General features: G+C 36.7%; 1 protein-coding gene across 1 annotated transcript in view; it reads right to left on the bottom strand.

Moving 5' to 3' along the window:
• MBOAT2 (membrane bound O-acyltransferase domain containing 2) overlaps positions 1 to 18,711 on the bottom strand; it is a 91,960-nt gene that overhangs the window by 61,577 nt on the left and 11,672 nt on the right. Inside the window, exons 2-3 of the mRNA XM_056488190.1 lie at positions 12,929 to 13,074; positions 9,398 to 9,475 (exon numbers count right to left, since the gene is read on the bottom strand). Of these exons, the coding sequence (XP_056344165.1) occupies positions 9,398 to 9,475; positions 12,929 to 13,074 (224 nt within the window). The remainder of the gene's footprint in view (positions 1 to 9,397; positions 9,476 to 12,928; positions 13,075 to 18,711) is intronic.

Here is an 18,711-nt window from a genome sequence, read left to right as displayed (position 1 = left end):
TACAGAAAGAGCTGGGAGTGTTCAGCCTGGAGGCTCAGGGAGATCTCACCAATGTGTGTAAATACCTGAAGGGAGGCTACATAGAAGACGGAGCCAGGCTCTCTTCCACAGTATCCAGTGATAGGAGTGTGCCCATAGGCAATATGCACAAACTCAAACACAGAAGGTGCTCTCCAAACAGCAGGAAACACTGGCAGAAGTTCATTGTGAACCCTTCCTCCTTAGAGATACTCAAAAGCCATCTGGATATTGTTTTGGACAACTAGGTCTAGGCCGCTTGAATGGAAGATGATCTCTGGGAGGTTCCTTCCAACTTCAACCAATCTCAAATTCTGCAAAGACTCTTCAGGCTGTTACAATTAATACAAGAAATTCTCAGAAAATGCCTATCAGAAAACCAGGACTTGCCCCCTTAGGAGTTAATCCCAGAACCCTGAGCCCAGAACTTTGCCATTAGAAAATAAGATGCTGATAGAGCAGACTAAGCAATCAGTTGCTGCAGGGGAAGGGCTCAGCCCTGCTGAGCCTTTAATGAGAACTGTCTGACTGAACTGAGGCTACCATCCATTTTCTCCCTCTGCCTCCTGAGATCTCTTGGCATCTAAAGCATCCACCAACCAGCATCCATCTGGCAGGAGTCCTATTCTGGAATCCCTCAGGCTCTCAGAGATAGGGTATTCTGAACTTCTCTGGCAAAATAAACCAATATTTCCATTTGCAGAAGATTCCCTTTAACAGAGAATCCTTAAATGAGCACACTGATAGTTCAAGGATTGTCTGCTGAAGTTACCCAATGACAATGTCTGATTACTCAAGTATAAGAGAACAGGTCAGGACAACCATAAACACACAAAGTTTGTAATTCAAGTACCAGTTATTCTGTTTGGGTTGTTTGGTCTCCTCTTTCCCATTTCATCTTCTTTCAACTGCATAATGAACCACAATCTGCATGAGTTACCAGTTCATCACTATCTACTAGAGTTCTTAACACACAGAGGCAGACAGGAACAGAGCAAGAATTTTCACAGCCAAGGAGAGAAAAGGAAAGCAAGCTAATACAGGTTGCTCAGGTATCTGTTCAGTGACTTGATCAAATGCCATTTCAAACATATGTCATCACTGTTCATGCCCTGTGGCATGAAAACTGAGGCAATGTATCCAGAACAAACTGGACAGTGTCACAATGCTCCTATGTGTTTGCAGAAGATGGAGAAAAAGCATGATTAAGAAACAGAAGCTATTTTCTGATTGATCACATATTTTCACTCTATGAGAGAGCAAGGAAAGAAAATCCAATATGCAATTATGAAACACTGGAGAAATAGACTATGGACAAATAATGGCTTCATTTCACAATGAACAAAAGCAAACAGCAGGTCATCACTATCTTGATAATATACTTTAAACAAATGTCTCTCAGTGTTAACCTGAAGAATAAGTTTACAAGAACTATATTGAATAATGGATGTTCTTACATCAGTTAACACCTACAGCAGAAGATTTAAAGGATTAAGAACGATTTTATTTTTTCACTGATTCTGCTCATAAACACAATGTGGTATTGCTAGTAAGGAACTGATGTATTAGCAAACACTGGCATTGCTTCTACCACTGCCCATTTTATCAATTTCAGAAAGCACCACTTGCCTAATTTCATTATTATTAACTGCTAAAATATATGGGATTTACTACTTCCAGCAAAAGGATTTCTTCTATCATAAGAACTGGACAGGGACTGCATATGATATTTGCGTTTTGTTGTACCTTGTATTTCAATTTTCATTCATAAGGGGATGATGTTTAAGAGCAAAAATCATTTCATATTCCTGAGGTAACTGCACTTCTGCGCTGCAAAGGGAACACTTTTGTAGGATCTTTGAAAAATGGACTGAGTAGTTATATGAGTAGCAAAACATAGCTGGCACAACAAACCAAACATTCTGTATCTAGATGTCTTAGGCTCCTTTATTTAGACCCTTCTTCTATTAATATACAGATTGTCTCACATATACTAATTGCTCAAACAGGAAGTATGGAAAAACACCAGCGAAACCAACCAGCCTCCAAAGTCACATACTTTACATCATACCAACATCAGAATAAAGTTTTATTTTAACACACTTTTCAGAAGCCACCCATGAATCAAGTTTTGTTCTCACATCCAAAAGCCTTAGCTTTTTTAGTTTGAAGACATCCTGGACACGGATGTTGACACTTCAGACATTTATATAAAACAGCAAAAGCTGTTATTCTGCTCTCCAGCAGCTAGGATTGATGAAGCCATTGGCTTCTGACTGCAGCTCTGATAGAGCTCAGTAGTAAGGCCCTCATATCATTCTGGAAAGGTACACTAATAGAATATACCACATCACGGTCACATAGACCAAATTTTAATTTTGTTATCACATAAAAAGCTAAGAACTTACTGTGGGGACAGCTCTTAAGTAATCACAATCACACTGCTTACAGGGATTTCTGAAGCAAGCCTTTAGCAAACTTACTGCAGTCAGGACAACAGAAACTAACACCATCAAGACTACAGGTTTCTGTGAATGTCCTCTCTCTGCAGAAGAATGTACCTACAGCATGAACCAGACAGCTTTTCAGAGCACCATGGTCAGGCAGAGAAAGAGACCCAGAAGTGTCTGGACTTGGTTCATTAGAGCTGGAAACAAGTAGATACCTGATACTGGATACAATGAGACATCCTTCCATTTTGTAGGGGAAAAAAGGCTCTATAGGTTTTTTCTTTTGTTGTAACACATTTACCAAGTTTTAGCTGACATCTGTTCACCTTATGTAGGGAAATGGTAAAATCTTACTATCTAATCTCACTGTATGCATACCACCTCATTTATACATCACAAGATATCCTTAAAGCATTCAAGAGATTAATATTATTTGAAGACAAAGCTTTTTACAGAAACAAAAAATATATACCACTAAAAACAGCATTCAGTATCAAAGTCAGAAGACAGTGATTAGGCACATGGATGATGACACAATATATATTAAATGTCTTATCACAAAGGGACTCTGGTAGAAGGAAGTAAAAGAAGAAACCCCAAAGAGCTGAAAAGTCTGACACTTAAAGAGCTTCCAGGATATGGGATTTAAAACTCCTAGAAAGAGCAGAATACCAAGAAAAAGAAAGCTATCCATATGACTCTTGTTTAAAATGCTGCATTACTTGTCTGCATTTTGCATTTCCATGTGGTATGATCTATTAATAAAACAGATTATTCACTCTTTAAGTAATCATACATCAAATTACCCAGAGCTTCCTTTTGCAAGCCTACTGACTTCACAGTTCCTGTTGTGCCTGTGATGAGTAATGACTGCAAGAACTGTTTAGCACTTGGCTATACTAAGTATTATTTCAGTTTTATTATTATCCAGTTTTGAAAATTAACTCCATGCTACATTGTCTAAGGTACTTGCATCCTCTTACCAGATGCAAATACACAACAAACCTGCTAAAGTATCACATACCTTAAATTTCCCAGAAAATAGAACACCAAAAGTTCAGATTTAAGATAGAAATCACAGTACTCATCTTTAATTTACCCACTTCTCTTCCAACATACTTCAATGCCACTTTTAAACAGAAAGTTACTGTTCTAAAATACCAAGCCAATTAAAAACAATGCCAACCAATACATAAAGAAATTTCTTTCAGGAGGTCTATGTGCAAGAAATGCAATTTGTCCATAATTAAGAATCCAAGTAAATCAACTGCATGCCTTCTTATAGCATCACAGAATATGGTGAGTTGAAAAGGATCCACAAGGATGACAGAGTCTCTCTCACCCCTGGCTCTGCACAGCACCATCCCCACAAGTCACCATGTCATGTGAGCATTGTCCAAATGCTTCTTGAGCTCTGTCAGGCTGTGACCACTTCCCTGGGGAGCCTGTTCCAGTGCCCAAACACCCTCTGGATGAAAATACTTTTCCTAATATCCAACCTAAACCTGCCCTGACACAACTGTAGGCCATTCTCTCAGGTGCTGTCACTGTCACCACAGAGAAGAGATCAGTGTCTCCTCCTCTCACAAGTCTCCTCCAGGACCAAGTGACCTCAGCCACTCTTCATGGCTTCTCCTCAAGATCCTTCACCATCTTTGTCAAGAAGAAAATAAGGAACTTCTTGGTTGAAAACCAGAAGAACATCTGTCTTCAAACATAACTGAAAAGTTAATTCAAAGTAAAACCAACTTGCAGTGTCAAATACTCCCTCTGACATTTCTTCATTACTCAGCCAGGCTTCCATCTGACTGTCTTTAAGTCAGTAGAAACCTGCCTGGTTTCTACTGACTTAAAGACACAAGGCTTCTGTAATTTACTTGGCACAGTCTTTGTTTCAGTGTTTTGCCCTCACCTCTCTTTTTATTATTATCTTAAAAAAATGGAAAGACAGACATGCTACTACTTGCTGCCTAACATGGTCTCCTCCTATCAAATTAACTGTCTAAAGTACAGCTGGTTTATTTCACTCTAATTTGAAACGAGTCTGATCAATTTAAGTTAATAACAGCAAATCTGGACAATTATTGGGTGGGGGAAAATTAAAGCATAAAAAGCTTTTGTGCAAGTTCAGATCAGATGAGAAAACTAAGTTGCATGAAGTCACCTCAAATAAATTTGAAGCTATAATAGACATTGAAGCTGGACACCAAAAGGAAATGGCTGGCATTCTTATAATAACTGGAACTATTCATGATCATGACAGTATTAAGGAAGACTTGGGTTTCACAGAGCAACCTGCCCTAGCTGATCCTGCTTAGAACAGGCAGGGTGGGAGTCAGAAACACTTCCCTCCACAGCTATTCTATGATTCTATGATCTTGTCTTTAAGTTCCAGTAAGTTCCATTTGATCTGCAAAACTGATCAGCTTTAAAATCTATATGAAATTTAACATCTTTAATTGAGACACTAGATTTTAAAATTAAGATGTTTGTATTTTTTAAGTATCAATGCTTTTTATTTACATTCACTCTCCCTTATAGGAAAAAAACCCAAAAAACCACAAACAGAATTTTTATGGTTTGCAGCGCATTGTTATCAAGAGTTATTTTAGCTCCAACCCAGACACCTCACACACCATCACCTGCAGTTCTGCAGGCAAAACTGACTTGCCTAACTTACAGCCAGCAGTTTCATTAAGAACAATGAAATTATTGTTTGCCGAGCTTGTCGTAATGAGTCACGTGAAATTTGTCTCAAATGCAAGAAATTTCACTACAGAATAAAAAAAAAAAAAAGGATAATTATGCTCTTAGAGAAGAAAATTTACTGTAATGCATGGTACTCTTCCACATTATCTCTGTATCCCAAAACACCACTGACTCAATTCAGTCAATGTCATGCAACCAGAATTTTTAATCTGCTCTTATTAGCAGCTGACTTTGCCAGGAGCTGAAGAAGAACATAGCTTTCACTGAACTCTTCTAGGTACAATTTATTCTGCCACTTCATTTTGTAGGGAGCCTGATTTATTTGACATCAATAGTTTGTTGAGGTAATAAACCATGCAGCAATGATACCATGACTCAGAGCTCATTTGCTAACAGTCAAGTTTCTTGGCAGCATGACAGGTGGAGTAATGTGCCTTGAAGAACTATCTGTATAGATGCTACAGAGATTACCAAACAAATACAGAGCCCCAAAACACAACTTTGTCAACTCTGTTTTGATTGATTGTGCTCAGCTTCACTTTGAGCACAAAGATTTAATTTAAAAAAAAAAATAAAATTATAAGATCTATATGCTAGCCAAAAAGCTACTCCATCCCAACAGTTTTCTAAGACACCCAGGCAATTTTACTACTGCTTCCTTCCAAGACAGGGTTGTCCTCTACATGCTAACAGAAACCAAACACACAATGTAGGAATTAAGAGAACCCTCCTTCAGGTAAACATCAATACTCAAAGTATAGCTACTTCCCACAACAGAAGTCCAAATTTTTTTTCACTTAACTTTGCAAGTGTGATAGAAGACTTGTGCCAATGGCATTATTCAAAAACACTGTTCTACTGAGAACTCTATTCTTTTGAGTAACATCAGCTATCAAGCATAAAATAAAATTTTTAAAAAAAGGTGGGGATTTAAGAAAAAGACTGATTTAGACTCTTCTCTCTAGAAATACAAAGTATATAACCAGATTTTTTTCTAGTTGCATTAAGGTAGCATATGCTTTTTTTGTACCAAACCAACCGAGAAGGCTACAACACTTTAAAAATGTCCATGCATTATCTTTTTCAGCCTCTCTACTTAAACATCAATCTTTACAAATCTGCAGCTACTAGATGATTCTTGTCCTTCTTTCTCCCTATACCTCCATAGGGACACTTCGCCCAAGATTAAATAAATGCATTTAATCTTTATTTAAAAGTACAGCAAAAAGTGATAGGCACTCCAGGTAAGAAACCGGTAGTTCTCTTTTACACTCCATTCCTGTAATTACAAAATACTTGCTCATTAAAGGCCTTTCCATTCAAACATTCCAATTTTAGGAAGGATAATACATCAAGTTATTTTTCAACTTAGACATTCATTGTTTGAAGTCATGCACTGAGTTCTATTCAGGCTCAGCCTGGAGCGTTATAGGAAGTTATCAAAATGGATAAACTTGTAATAGCTATTTGGAGCAAATATTTTTAGAAGAAATTCACAATGATTACTAGGAAATTCCTTCACAGCTGTTAACCTCAACAAGTGCTTACTTTTCAAGTAATTCTAGATAGATAATTTACAATCCATTTACATGATTATTTTTGTAATCATCAAATCTCCAGCACACAGAGAATGACTGCCTGGTGCTAGTCAGTGTTTCCATTCACAATCTTCAGAATAACAAGTCTGACTTCTAGATAAGCGTCAGAAAAATCATGGCATTCTGCATTATTAAACACCTTACTGACAAATTAAGTGCTACAATTAATATGCTAAAGGAATTAGTCTACTCAGATGATCAAGATTTATTTGGCTCTAATCTGAGATTTTTAAGAGAAAACCATCAAGTCTCCTCTACACCTCCTTTGCCACATCTCCCATTGTTTGTCTACCCCATAGTAAAGAGTGAAGGCAAAGGGGAGCCTTCCCCTCAGTCCTGGCTCTAGCTTGGAGCATAAGGGAACTTGTTGAAGACTAACATTCCAAAATTCCAAGAAAGGTATGACCAGGAAGCACCTCCACAGATACCAGACCAGTTACAACCAAAGTTTGTTTACTCAAACTCAAATATCTCTTCACATTACCATGTTCAAACAGCTCACATATTTGGGCATAGGAACAGTACAAAGAACTGTATGTCCATCAAAACAAAAGAGAACCACAGAATAGCAGACATAACAGCTACCATAAAAAGTAAAAATGCTTTGGAGAACGCAAAAGTTAACCTCTAACTAGGACTGCCAGCCAGTGGGTCCCTCTACAATACAGCAAGTAAATCACAAACATGGGGCTATGCAGGTATATAAAAGTACTATGACTACACACATCCCCACTAAAACAATGACATTCTCCAGTCCTGGGGCCAGCTGGTACCAGCTGCACTCAACTGTACAGTACTTAACCTTTAATCTCCCCTGGGCTCCATGAGACACATTCATAGCCTGAAGACAAACACTAAGGTAGAGAGAAGAGTAATTCACATCAGTTTTTATTCAGACTGCCAAACAAAGCTGTAAGTGGCATTCTCCTGACAGAAAATTAAGTGCACCTGGTTACACTCCTTAGCTAAAGGTACAAGCATCATGACTTCTGGAATACTTCAGCAGTGGAGGGAAGAAAACCTGGTATACCCTTGCCTGTATCACCTACTAGAAGAGGCTCCTGGAGATTCCCATACAGCATCCACACATTGTTCATAATTTAAAGTAACAAATGACTCTGTTACATTTTTTTTCTTCCACTGAAAGAAGAGGTTTTTAGGTTTATCCAAAGGCAGACTAATTCATATGGTGACAAAGCAACATAAGCTCTGTAATCAGATCTAGGTTTCCCCTCCCAGCTGTGCAGTAACAGCTGTGTATAACACAGCCAACATGTCAGCAGATCAGGCCATGCAGTTAAACCAGCTAGTATGAATTAGGAGGATCAGGAATTAGTGTTCCCTTGCACAGTGCAGGAAATTTGCCTACCTGTCTCACGCTATTAGTAATGTAAACCACTGCTGGATTTCCATTTTCAAGAAACCTACGTAACTTGTTATGATGAAGACCAAAGTGCTCCTGAGGGGCACCTCCCTGTGCTGCATTTAACCACATCAATAATTTCTTTTAAAATATTAAGCAACATAACTCATAGCTTACATTGTTGAATGTCTAAAGAGAAATTTACATGAACAAGTTGCTTTACAACAACCTGTAATCAAAGAAACTGAGTCTATAAACCAGCTATCCAACCACATGAGGTTCTCTCACATCCACATTAGCTTGAATATAAGAGGCTTTGAAGAAAATCCTGAAGATAAGAGCCTAATATGGGATATTTCAAAAGAGAATAAAATTGCATTCGCTATCACAGTCCAATCCATCAGAGTATTCTAACAGGTAGGATCACGAATTAAGGCCACCCTGTCTATGTGATTTCTGTGGAAAGCAATTTTCTTCTTTGTTTCTTCTACCAGGCATCTTTTCTAACAGCCTCACATACTTCAGGAACCTATTCAAGCAAGGCTTTGCTATTTTACTGAATATTTATGCAGGAATTAACACAGTGGGAACCTAATTTGATTCTGATCTCTAGGCTACTGGAATAGCAAAACATACACATACAGTAATAAAACAAACGTCTTCCCCACTTTTGAGAATGACTGAAAAAGAAAAACAAGTGTTATTCTATATGGATTCAGATACTGCTAATATAATCAAGCTTTCAAACTCAAAATAATGTCATATGTATTTTATATATGTATTCCTAACCTAAGACAGCATTCATACCAATATTAAAAAAAAAAGGAATTATAAATACTTAAGAGAAAATTTCTCACACAAATTGTCTTCCATTCAGACATCTTCCTTCTACTAGCACTGGCTGTTTTCAAATTACATTTGTCATTTGTCACCACCTAGAAATACTTCAAATCAAGCAACGATGAAAAAATAAGAATATGTAGAATACAAAATACATCTCAGTGGGGTATTATTTTAACGAGCTTTAGATATTTCAAAAAAGCTGGCAAAAATTCCCAAATAAGCCATATTCTCTCCTGAAAATAAAACCATGGTTAGATAATTCAAATACTGAAATGTTATGATACAACTAGAATTATGGTATTATATGCACCGTTACAAAAAAAAAACAAAAAAAGGGAAACCCAAAAACAACAAAACACCTCAACAGCACATTCTTGTAAAAGCAAAGTAAAATAAATTTTATAATGGAAACTTACTTGTGCATATTTTCCACTCCTATTATGATCATGATATAGTAGGAAATTCCACTTTGTATAACAAAATGTAAGGCATACCTGGGGGGGGGAAAAAAGTAAACACTCATAGCATTTTCTTCAATGACAATCAACTGCATGCATTTATTGTCAAATTAAAGAGGTTCAAAGTTTTAAGCCATCACTGCTCCCAAAGAAAAACCCTTTTTATTCTATTTAGGTTTTCTGCTACCCTTCCTTTTGCTGAGAATTTCTCCCTTTAGCATAGCACAGAGAGCCATAATGAACAAAAACTAGACACCTAGCCAGAATGCTCCAACTCAATCAAGGATATTGCAAATGCTGTTAATCCTTAAAATACCAAGAATATGTCTTATAATACTTCCATTTGGCATTATTCCCTGAGTAAATAACTGTAAACAACAGGAAAGTTTTGTGATTTAATTTCCATACTCATCTTTCAACCCATCTACAACAATAGATATTTCAGATAAGGCCAACAATTTCTTAGTATCCACAACATTGTAAGATTTCCCATTCAACAGAAATGGTGACTGTGGCCAGCCATGCTTTGTCCCTTTTAAAGGGATGATGGTGATGGTCACAAAAAACACACCAATAAAAGCCCTAAGCACCAACAAGCCACAGCTCTTTTTGTTTGTTTTCCAGAGCTTAAAACCACAGCTATTCCAACACAATTGCTTTCGGGGTTTGCTTTCATCTTTTAAGGAGTTGCACTTCAGGAAACTGTAGAGCACTGGTATCAGAGCAGTGCCAGTGAAAAGGGAAAAGAGCTGATCTTCAGTAACTTGATTTTTTTTTTTCCATTCTGGTACCTTAAGTGCCCCAGTACCATGCTTACATGAGTGACACAACTCATCTAATTTGGGCATTTCTTTTCACCTAAAAAGCAGCTATTATTTTGCTATAATGATGCTGTTTCCTTTCAGCTTATCACCAACAATTTCCTAATTTCACTCCTCTTCTACCCACAATGAAATGACTTTAAAGACTTTCAACAGGAAAACCGGTTCTATCCAACTAAAATTCTTCATCCTACACATGATAAACTGAGGCAAAACAAGTCACTTTGACACGAATTAACCTTGAAAAATCTTGACTTTTTATGGAATATCCAATCTGTACATGCTCCCATGCTTCACTTCTAGTTAGTCTCATTTAGGATAGGACTACCTAAAATTCAAACGTGCATTTTAATATAATAATTGTCAATTTTAAAAGTATTTACTTGCTTTTCTTACCCACTAAGTATTAGCAATACTGTGTAGCAAAGACAGGCATTAGTGAAATGACAAAAACTTAAAAGGTTTGCTTCTTTTACAGAGAAAAGATTCTAAAATATCAAAGCCTAAAGGAGTGTGGATTGACATGGTATATCATATCAGGATTACAGCCACTGAAAAGATTTCTCTTTCAGAGCTGTTAACAATAGCAATATGATTGATCTTTGATTCAAGCATTCAAAGGGACATATTGAAATACTGCATGAAACAGTAGTTTTTAACTACATACAAACAGTACATATTCTGGGCCTTTTATGCTATTTGCAATTATGTCAAGGGAATTATTGCTTCTCTTCCTTTCCTCTACCACCATCACAAGTATTAAAAAAGCAACTGAAAACTAACACACTTGAAGATGACAACATAACTAGTACTAAATGCCCTTAAAAGGGCGCAGATTCCAAATTACTTCCCACATTTAAGTTTGCATGCCCTTATCTACAAGTTACTACATTTGCTAGTAACAGTATATAACAAAATAGTAACAGTTTCCTTCTTGCTATATATATATTTATAAGACATGTTACAGCACAATCCAAGAGTCACTGAAGATGTATCAGGGGCTTGTAACCTGTATGCATACTAGATTTCTTGGGGAGGGGAACCAAAAAAACCAAAACTCTCAAAAACCTTCTTGTATGACATGTACTTAAGCAAAAGGAAAAAGCATTGGCAGAAATATAACAGAAGCACCAATTTCTTAAAGAATGTAAACTAAGAATATGTACTTTCAGCATATCAAATTATGTTCTTTTTGTCATTATTTTGTTTTTAGCTCCATAACTGCAAAATAGAAATTAATTGCTAATAGATTCAAGTATGATCCAAAGCAAACTAGAATAATGTGGATTTCTACTATGGCAGAAAACACATCATTTTTTTCCAGGGCATATTGCGAGTGAGAAGTTTCCACAGATTTTTATGTCTGTTGGGAGTAGAGGTTGTTTCTTTCCAAGATCTCCCATACCCAAAATTCATATAAGAATTTATGAGCAACCCTTTCTAATTACAAGTTACAATTAATGATTTTTGCTTCTAAAGCAATGGATACAGAATGTGCTTCTAAGCTTATAGTAGCTCCTATCTCCCATACCATCCTCTTCATCTGTTGTGCTAAGACTGGAAGTCTTTGAGATCAGATCATTCCCTCAAAGCAGAATACCACATCTATATGTTTAAGGAATGGATTGGAGTAGTAGAGTTTTATAAAAAAGTAAATCATACAAGTAAATCTAAAGAATAAAGGTTACTGATTTCTTTTCCTAAAATTTAAAAACCATATATATCAAATGTTGGGAGATCTCTGCAACATGCCAACACAGAGGCCAACACACTCTGCATGTGCAGAGACAGATACACACACTGTGTGCATCCTGCCACCTGCACAACAGCTTAAATAATTTCCCCTAGTTCAGTAACAGTCTACAATAGTCAGCATAAGTAAATCTTTTATACACTTGAAGCTAAGTAAGCACCTTGTTTACAATGCAATAAAATGAAACTGGCACTTAAATATCTTGGGAAGATGCGAGTCATTTGGTAAGCTATTTTTTCAAGGAAAAAAAAAACTTCACCAAACTAGGTGCATACCCTTTTCCAACTTTATTAGCATCCTGTCTTGCTACACTGTGAAAAGATCAAGATATGCAAGCAGCAGTCACACAAAATATGTGTTTGAAAAACAACCACATCTTCCCACCAAATCATTAAAGAATAAAAAAGAAACCATGAAACAGTCTGAAGCCAAAGTCAGCTCCTTTCCAGGTGTTTTACACTACAAGGAGTGTCTTTAGATATATTTTACAGTTCCAGCAACTCTTCCTAAAAAAAGTCACATTATATTCAACATTCAGAAAAAGACAGTTATCTAATGCCATGAGTATTTATGGGGAATTACCCTAGTCACCACATCTGTGCTGTGCCTCAAGAGAGTACTTCCCCAGCAAGTTTACAGAAAAAAAAAAAAAAAAACCAAAAAAAAACAACAAAAAAGCTGTACAACTTAAACTGCACCTGCTTCATCTTCCCAAAACCATAAGCAGCCAGTATGGTAGCTATCAGCCTGCAAACAGATGAACTTTCAAAATTTGTGCACCTCATCAGAATATTTAAGCTGATTTCGGTACATTTGTAGCAGCTAAAAACCCCAGTGAATTAGGCAATAAGGTTCTTCATAACCCAGAAATAAAAATTTACAAGTTCCTGAAAAATGAATTTAAGTGCAACTTACCATCCAAAACAAAAAAGTGCAAGATAAAGGCCCAAGAGTGTTGCAACAACATGTCTTATAAATGGGCTAGTTTTGCTTGAATGAAGGTATGTTCGAAACCAAACAGCCGCAAGCAAGGCAAACAGTTGGCACACTACAAAGTTGACCTGCATAAAAAAAAGAAAAGAAAAAAGATCTCACACAAGTGTGTATTAAAAATTAACAGAAATACCCACACATTTTTAGCAATTTGCAGAACCAGTAGCTTTGTCATGGCTTTTACCATAGTACATCTAAGAGCTCCCCCCATAAATCCCTCCATGGCTAAAACACAACCCAGAGCTCCTCTGAGCAGCTCAGAGGAAAAGATATATCGAACACAAGGCAATTTGTGCATAAATCAAGAAAAGAAAATTATGCATTTTGCTGTAGATTTTCTAAATACCAAACCACTATCAACCATCAAATCACTTCTACTCTCCCAGTAATGTGAAGATCTGAGCTGCGGTTTTATTTGTGTTTTTAAGTGAGCAGGACTCACAGCTACATATCAGCTCCAAAAATCACTGACAAATCACTTCAGTAGCCTGTGCAGAAGCAGGGCTCAATGAAGTGCATTTCAGTGCTATGTAATCAGATAAACAGTTTGGTTGCACACTGTATTTTCTTCCTGTACATTCAAGTAGGATAGTTTCAGAAATTCTTCCTCCCTTCAGGCCGTTTATTCTAGGAGATAGAAAATTTCTTGTATATTAAATATTTAAAAGACATTAGCACTGAAAGCAAAACCAGAATTAAATAAAACTAAATCAATGAGTAAAAAGAATTGTTCTGATTGTGGCCTTAAAAAAATTTAACAGTAAGGGCACAATAAGGAAAGAAATTCCTCAAATATAGCAACCACTACCAAAAGTGACTAAAGCAACAAAAAGCTGGATAAACTATTTTATTTAGAAAATACCATTTCTCACTTCATAGATTTTATTTTTTACTTGCATCAAAAACTGCCTAACAATTTTCCATGTCTAATAGTGGCATCTCAAGTCATCACAAGCAACAGCTTGGGAACCACTGCTTCAGGTCATAAACACTTCAATATAAGGAACCTGCACATACTACATACTTGACTGGACCTCTGCACAACAGTGTTTTAGACTTTGATGGCACTTAACTGAAATGCATGCTTAATCTTAACACCACAGGGTACAATGCAATATTATTTTTATGGTCCTGAGAGCAAGCCTAATATTGATATTTGCAGCAAATCAGTGCACATTTGCAGTACCAAAATTCAGCTTGACCATTCCTTTATCATTTTTCAACCAAGTTTCAGGCCATAATAGGTAAGGGTCAGGGTATGCAAACATGGTCATCTTTAAAGTAGCAATTAAAACAACAACTACAGAACTCTCATTTGAGCTACTCCAAAACCTCTAACACCAAGTTAAAGCATTGAGTGCTAGAAGGGAAAGAGACTCAGAAGGTAGGGCTGCACTTTTTAATAGGAGCACTTCCCTAAATTAAACTGTTCTGTAAACCGTCATGTACACTTTTCCATCCATTCTCTTACTCCCACATTTCTATTATGCTTTTAACAGTATTTGAAAAATCCTAAATAAATGAGGATATATTCTTTCAGGGCATAACTTGACCTGTTTTCTCTCCTTTATAAGCAATGATGCAAATGAAACAGAGCGAGGTTTATTACTCAAGATGATTCTATGGATTTAGTGGAAAAGTTTCATACAAAACAGTCAAGTGAATCACTGGAAGGGAAACAAACTCAATGTTTTAGAAAAGAGGGCAAGAAAGAAAAATTAAAACAAAAACAATTATTAATTCAGTATCAACATTTGTATGAACATTTTTTACAAACATTATGCTATGTAACCCACAAAGCATATTTCTGACCCAGAGAACTCACATCCTAGACAGAATAGAAGGGGAAGGGAGACAGAGAAGGTTGCACATTCACAGATATGTAGTGAAGCTGAGGTAAAGAGACTGAGGGAAGAAATCGGCATGAATACCTGTCTTGAAATGGACACACTTGCACTGCTAGTTTTTTTGAATGCCCAGACATTAGTACTTTGACTGCAATACAGATAATTCACCAACTGCTATCAAATGGTGTCTTTTTTCAGATTACCACTAAAAGCAAGCTAGCAAGACCCACAGAAAAAGCAAAGTCATCATCCAGTTCCTACTACTATTATGAAAAGGGTAGAAGTGCTTTCTGACCTGTATCATCAACTCTGTAGGAACAGAGTAAAAAAACAAGCCTTGAATTTCACAATTCAGGATGAGCCTGCAGGGTAAGGAATGTGTAAAATCCTCACACAAAACACAAGAAGCAAACCTGAGAAAGGATTCAGCAGGTAGGGTGTAAAAAGAGGGTACCTTTCTTGGGCACCTGCTCTTAGTTTAGCTATTTACTCAAATTATCCAATCTGTATCAGAAAACAGTATCCCATTAATTAAAAAACAAACAAACAAAAAAAATTCCCACAAAAAAACCAAACCAGAACACCTTCCCCAAGAAGAATATTTTGAGAACAGCAATAAAACACAGGATAACATACCTTTAGATCAACTCCACAAGCCAACTTCCAGGGATGTGAATTAATTATTTCAGTTTTTCAAACACAAAACTAAGTGATCCAAGCATCAGAAATCTTTTCCAAAAGCCTTCCTCACCAATGAATCCAAAACTGCCAAGTAAGTATTTTTAAAGTGCTCTCCCCAAAATGCTTGGAAATCTAAGGCATCACAACAATGGTCACAGACAGCTCTGCATTTCTTCTCTATGCTTACCAAACCCATCCTTAACCTTGTCTCAGTGCACCAAAATGCAGATTACAAAGCACCAAGAGCTCTGTAGAACTTGTAAAGCTCCCAAGCTTTAAATATGTGTCTATAAAACCAAGCTATGCAGCAGTTAAGGTTTTGAAAACCATGCAACTTCAGTTTAGCCTTTATAAATACCTACTTCTGACTAAATTCTTTCTGCTGCTATATTCTATTTTCCCCAGCAGTATTTCTGATTCATTCAGCAAATGGACAATTGCCCAGATTTTGCCCTCATCCTGTGACCCATTAAATGCTTACCATCTGCATTCTACACTGAACATAAAAACTTTACATTTTATGCAGCTCTTTCTATATTATACAGACATATATAATAGACATAGAAGTCTATATTATATATGTATTTCAGACCCTCAGTGCCTAGTTTCAGTCAGTACTTTAACAGAACTTCAACTGGAACTGTGTTTTGAAAAATATAAATTCAGCTGCTATTCTGAATTCTATCCAGCATGCCTATAAATCAGGCCCAAATATCTCAAAACACAAGCAAAATTTAAAATCATCACTACAATCTATTTTTTCCCTATTGTTTCTCCAGCTCACAAAAAACCAAAAAAAGATCTGATCTACTAGTGATTTGCATTCAAAATAAAGGAGCTCATATGGAAAAGTTTGTGAGCACTTCTGGGCAGTGTTAGAGTCACAATATTCATCTGACACTTATTCTGACTTTTGAGCATCTGCTATCACAGGTTATATATTCACTTGGTAAACATCTTGAATACTTACACTTTAAAAGAAAACACAGAATTGCTACCACAAAAATCAAAACTTACCCGTTTGCCATTACCTGTGGCTTTCAGTCCACAGCACTCATTTCTACCACTTGTACTCATTTCCACATGGAAAGAGGTTTCATCCCTTGCCAATACTACAGGAAGCAGAATGAGAAACAGACTCTGTGGGACCCCAAATTCCAACACATGCCCTTCCAGCTCCAGCAGTGAGATAATACATGCATCTACTCAGTGTTTGAGTTCAGATCAGAGGGGAATCCTGAAGCCTCCCAGTTATCTGCACTTTATGTGCTCTGGCAAGTGCTGTGCAATGGTGTCTGGATACACAAACCTGATTTTTTTTTTTAAACTAAACTGAACTAGAATATCTGCTCCAAAGGCAAGTGAACATTTAGCCCACGGACTAACCTAGACAAAAGCAGTATTTACCCAAATTATTACAGCACCCATGTTGGATCCTCAGTGCCAACCCCTTCATCCCACAGAAACACTTTTCCTGCACTACTTGGTTTTGTTAAATTTTGGCATTGTTTACTTTCAGCCTTTTCCTAACTCCATCTCCCATCTTAAGCCATGCTGACCAGTGTGGAATTGATAGACAGCTTCATTGTAACCCCACACTGAGACAGATGAACTTGCCTTCACATACACAGCTTGCCTTGAAATGGTGACAAAAATTATCTGGCTGCCTAGGAGACAAAAGGAACAGACAGCAAATGAGCAGGAACAAGAACAGTGCTGGACATTATCTTGAAAGCTTCCATGAAAACCAGGCATTCAAACAAGCAGTGATCTTGTTGGCAAATGTTACATATACAAACTTCAATAATTGGGAATAGTATACTTATGTACCTTTTGAAAACTTATGTCAAGCTTGTATAACATTGTGAGTATGGGCAAAATACAACTTCCTCAATACCATATGACTTGGTCAGATGTGAGCAGAACACCCACAAAGAACAAAGACAGCATGTTCCCTAAAGCTGCATGATGCACTCTTCAAACCAAATTGTAATGTGCCTCCACAAGGTCATAAAACCTATTCTAATAGGCAGCTTCAATTTTACAGAAGCAATTAAAAAAGAAATGTAACCAAAATCTATTTAAAGCTGAGATTTCATGGTGGTGGGGGGTGGGGGGGAATATCTTGCTGTAGAGTGGCAAGCTTCATCCTGAGCAGTTATAATTTAGCACATGAGACAAACAGAATCTTTTATTCCTCCCCAGGTACAGGATACCAACAGCTCAGCCAATGAGAGTAACACCTCAAAATCTTACAGAGAGAGCAATGTGGAATGGAAAGTTATGTGCACATAAGAATAAAACACATACAACTATAATACAAATTATAACCACTGCTTATTCAGCAATGAATGATTTGTGTTAGACATACTAAACTATTACAGATCCTGCTGTGTGTAGCCTAGCAATTTCAAAATTAAATCCACTATTTTAGTTCAAAACTAGTCATACAAGCCCTGCAGTTTATAGGCACAACCCATGCCAAATGTAAGGGTAAAACATGAACACAAATTCAGTTTTAATATTTGGACTGGCTACACAAAATACAAATCCATTGTATCATTAACTGCATTAAGCTATCTACATAAGAAATTCTCCATTTGCATGACCTCTGCAAAAATCAATAGAAAGTATATAACTTTTAAAGACATTTATTTTAGTATTTTAAAAGAATTAAATGTAATTTATCCCATGCTTTTGTAAAAACAAAGTTATTGCTAAGGAAAAACTATTTAAGGATTCAATTCTTAACATAAAGGAAAAAAATGTCACTGTCACATGGATTTTCATCATCAAGAGGGAGTTCTAGCATAACATTGGATCTGAACAGCTAGAAGTCTCCAAATTTACAACACAGACAGCATCTTTAATAAATCGTTAAAGAAATTTCAGTCCACATTAAAAAGAAATACAGAAGCAAAGTTTATTTCTTCTACAAAACCAATTTTAATATATGCAAATTTTATCTAATAATTCAGATTTGAGGCTAAGCTTCCTCTTCATATCAGCTATATTTTTATATCAAAAGCCAGTTGCTGCAGTCAAGGCCTCCAGAATCCTGCTACTTCACAGCACAGAAGGCATTTGCCTCATTCATAAAACCAGTCAAAGCAGAGAGGGAATTTTACTGATACAGATAATTCCTAACTGGATGGCACAAGTTAATCATACAGGCCC

This window comes from Oenanthe melanoleuca, chromosome 3 (assembly GCF_029582105.1).
Source record: "Oenanthe melanoleuca isolate GR-GAL-2019-014 chromosome 3, OMel1.0, whole genome shotgun sequence".
NCBI classification, from domain to species: domain Eukaryota; kingdom Metazoa; phylum Chordata; class Aves; order Passeriformes; family Muscicapidae; genus Oenanthe; species Oenanthe melanoleuca.
The sequence above is the reverse complement of the archived record's forward strand: the minus strand, read 5'-3'. Positions and strand labels throughout refer to the sequence as shown.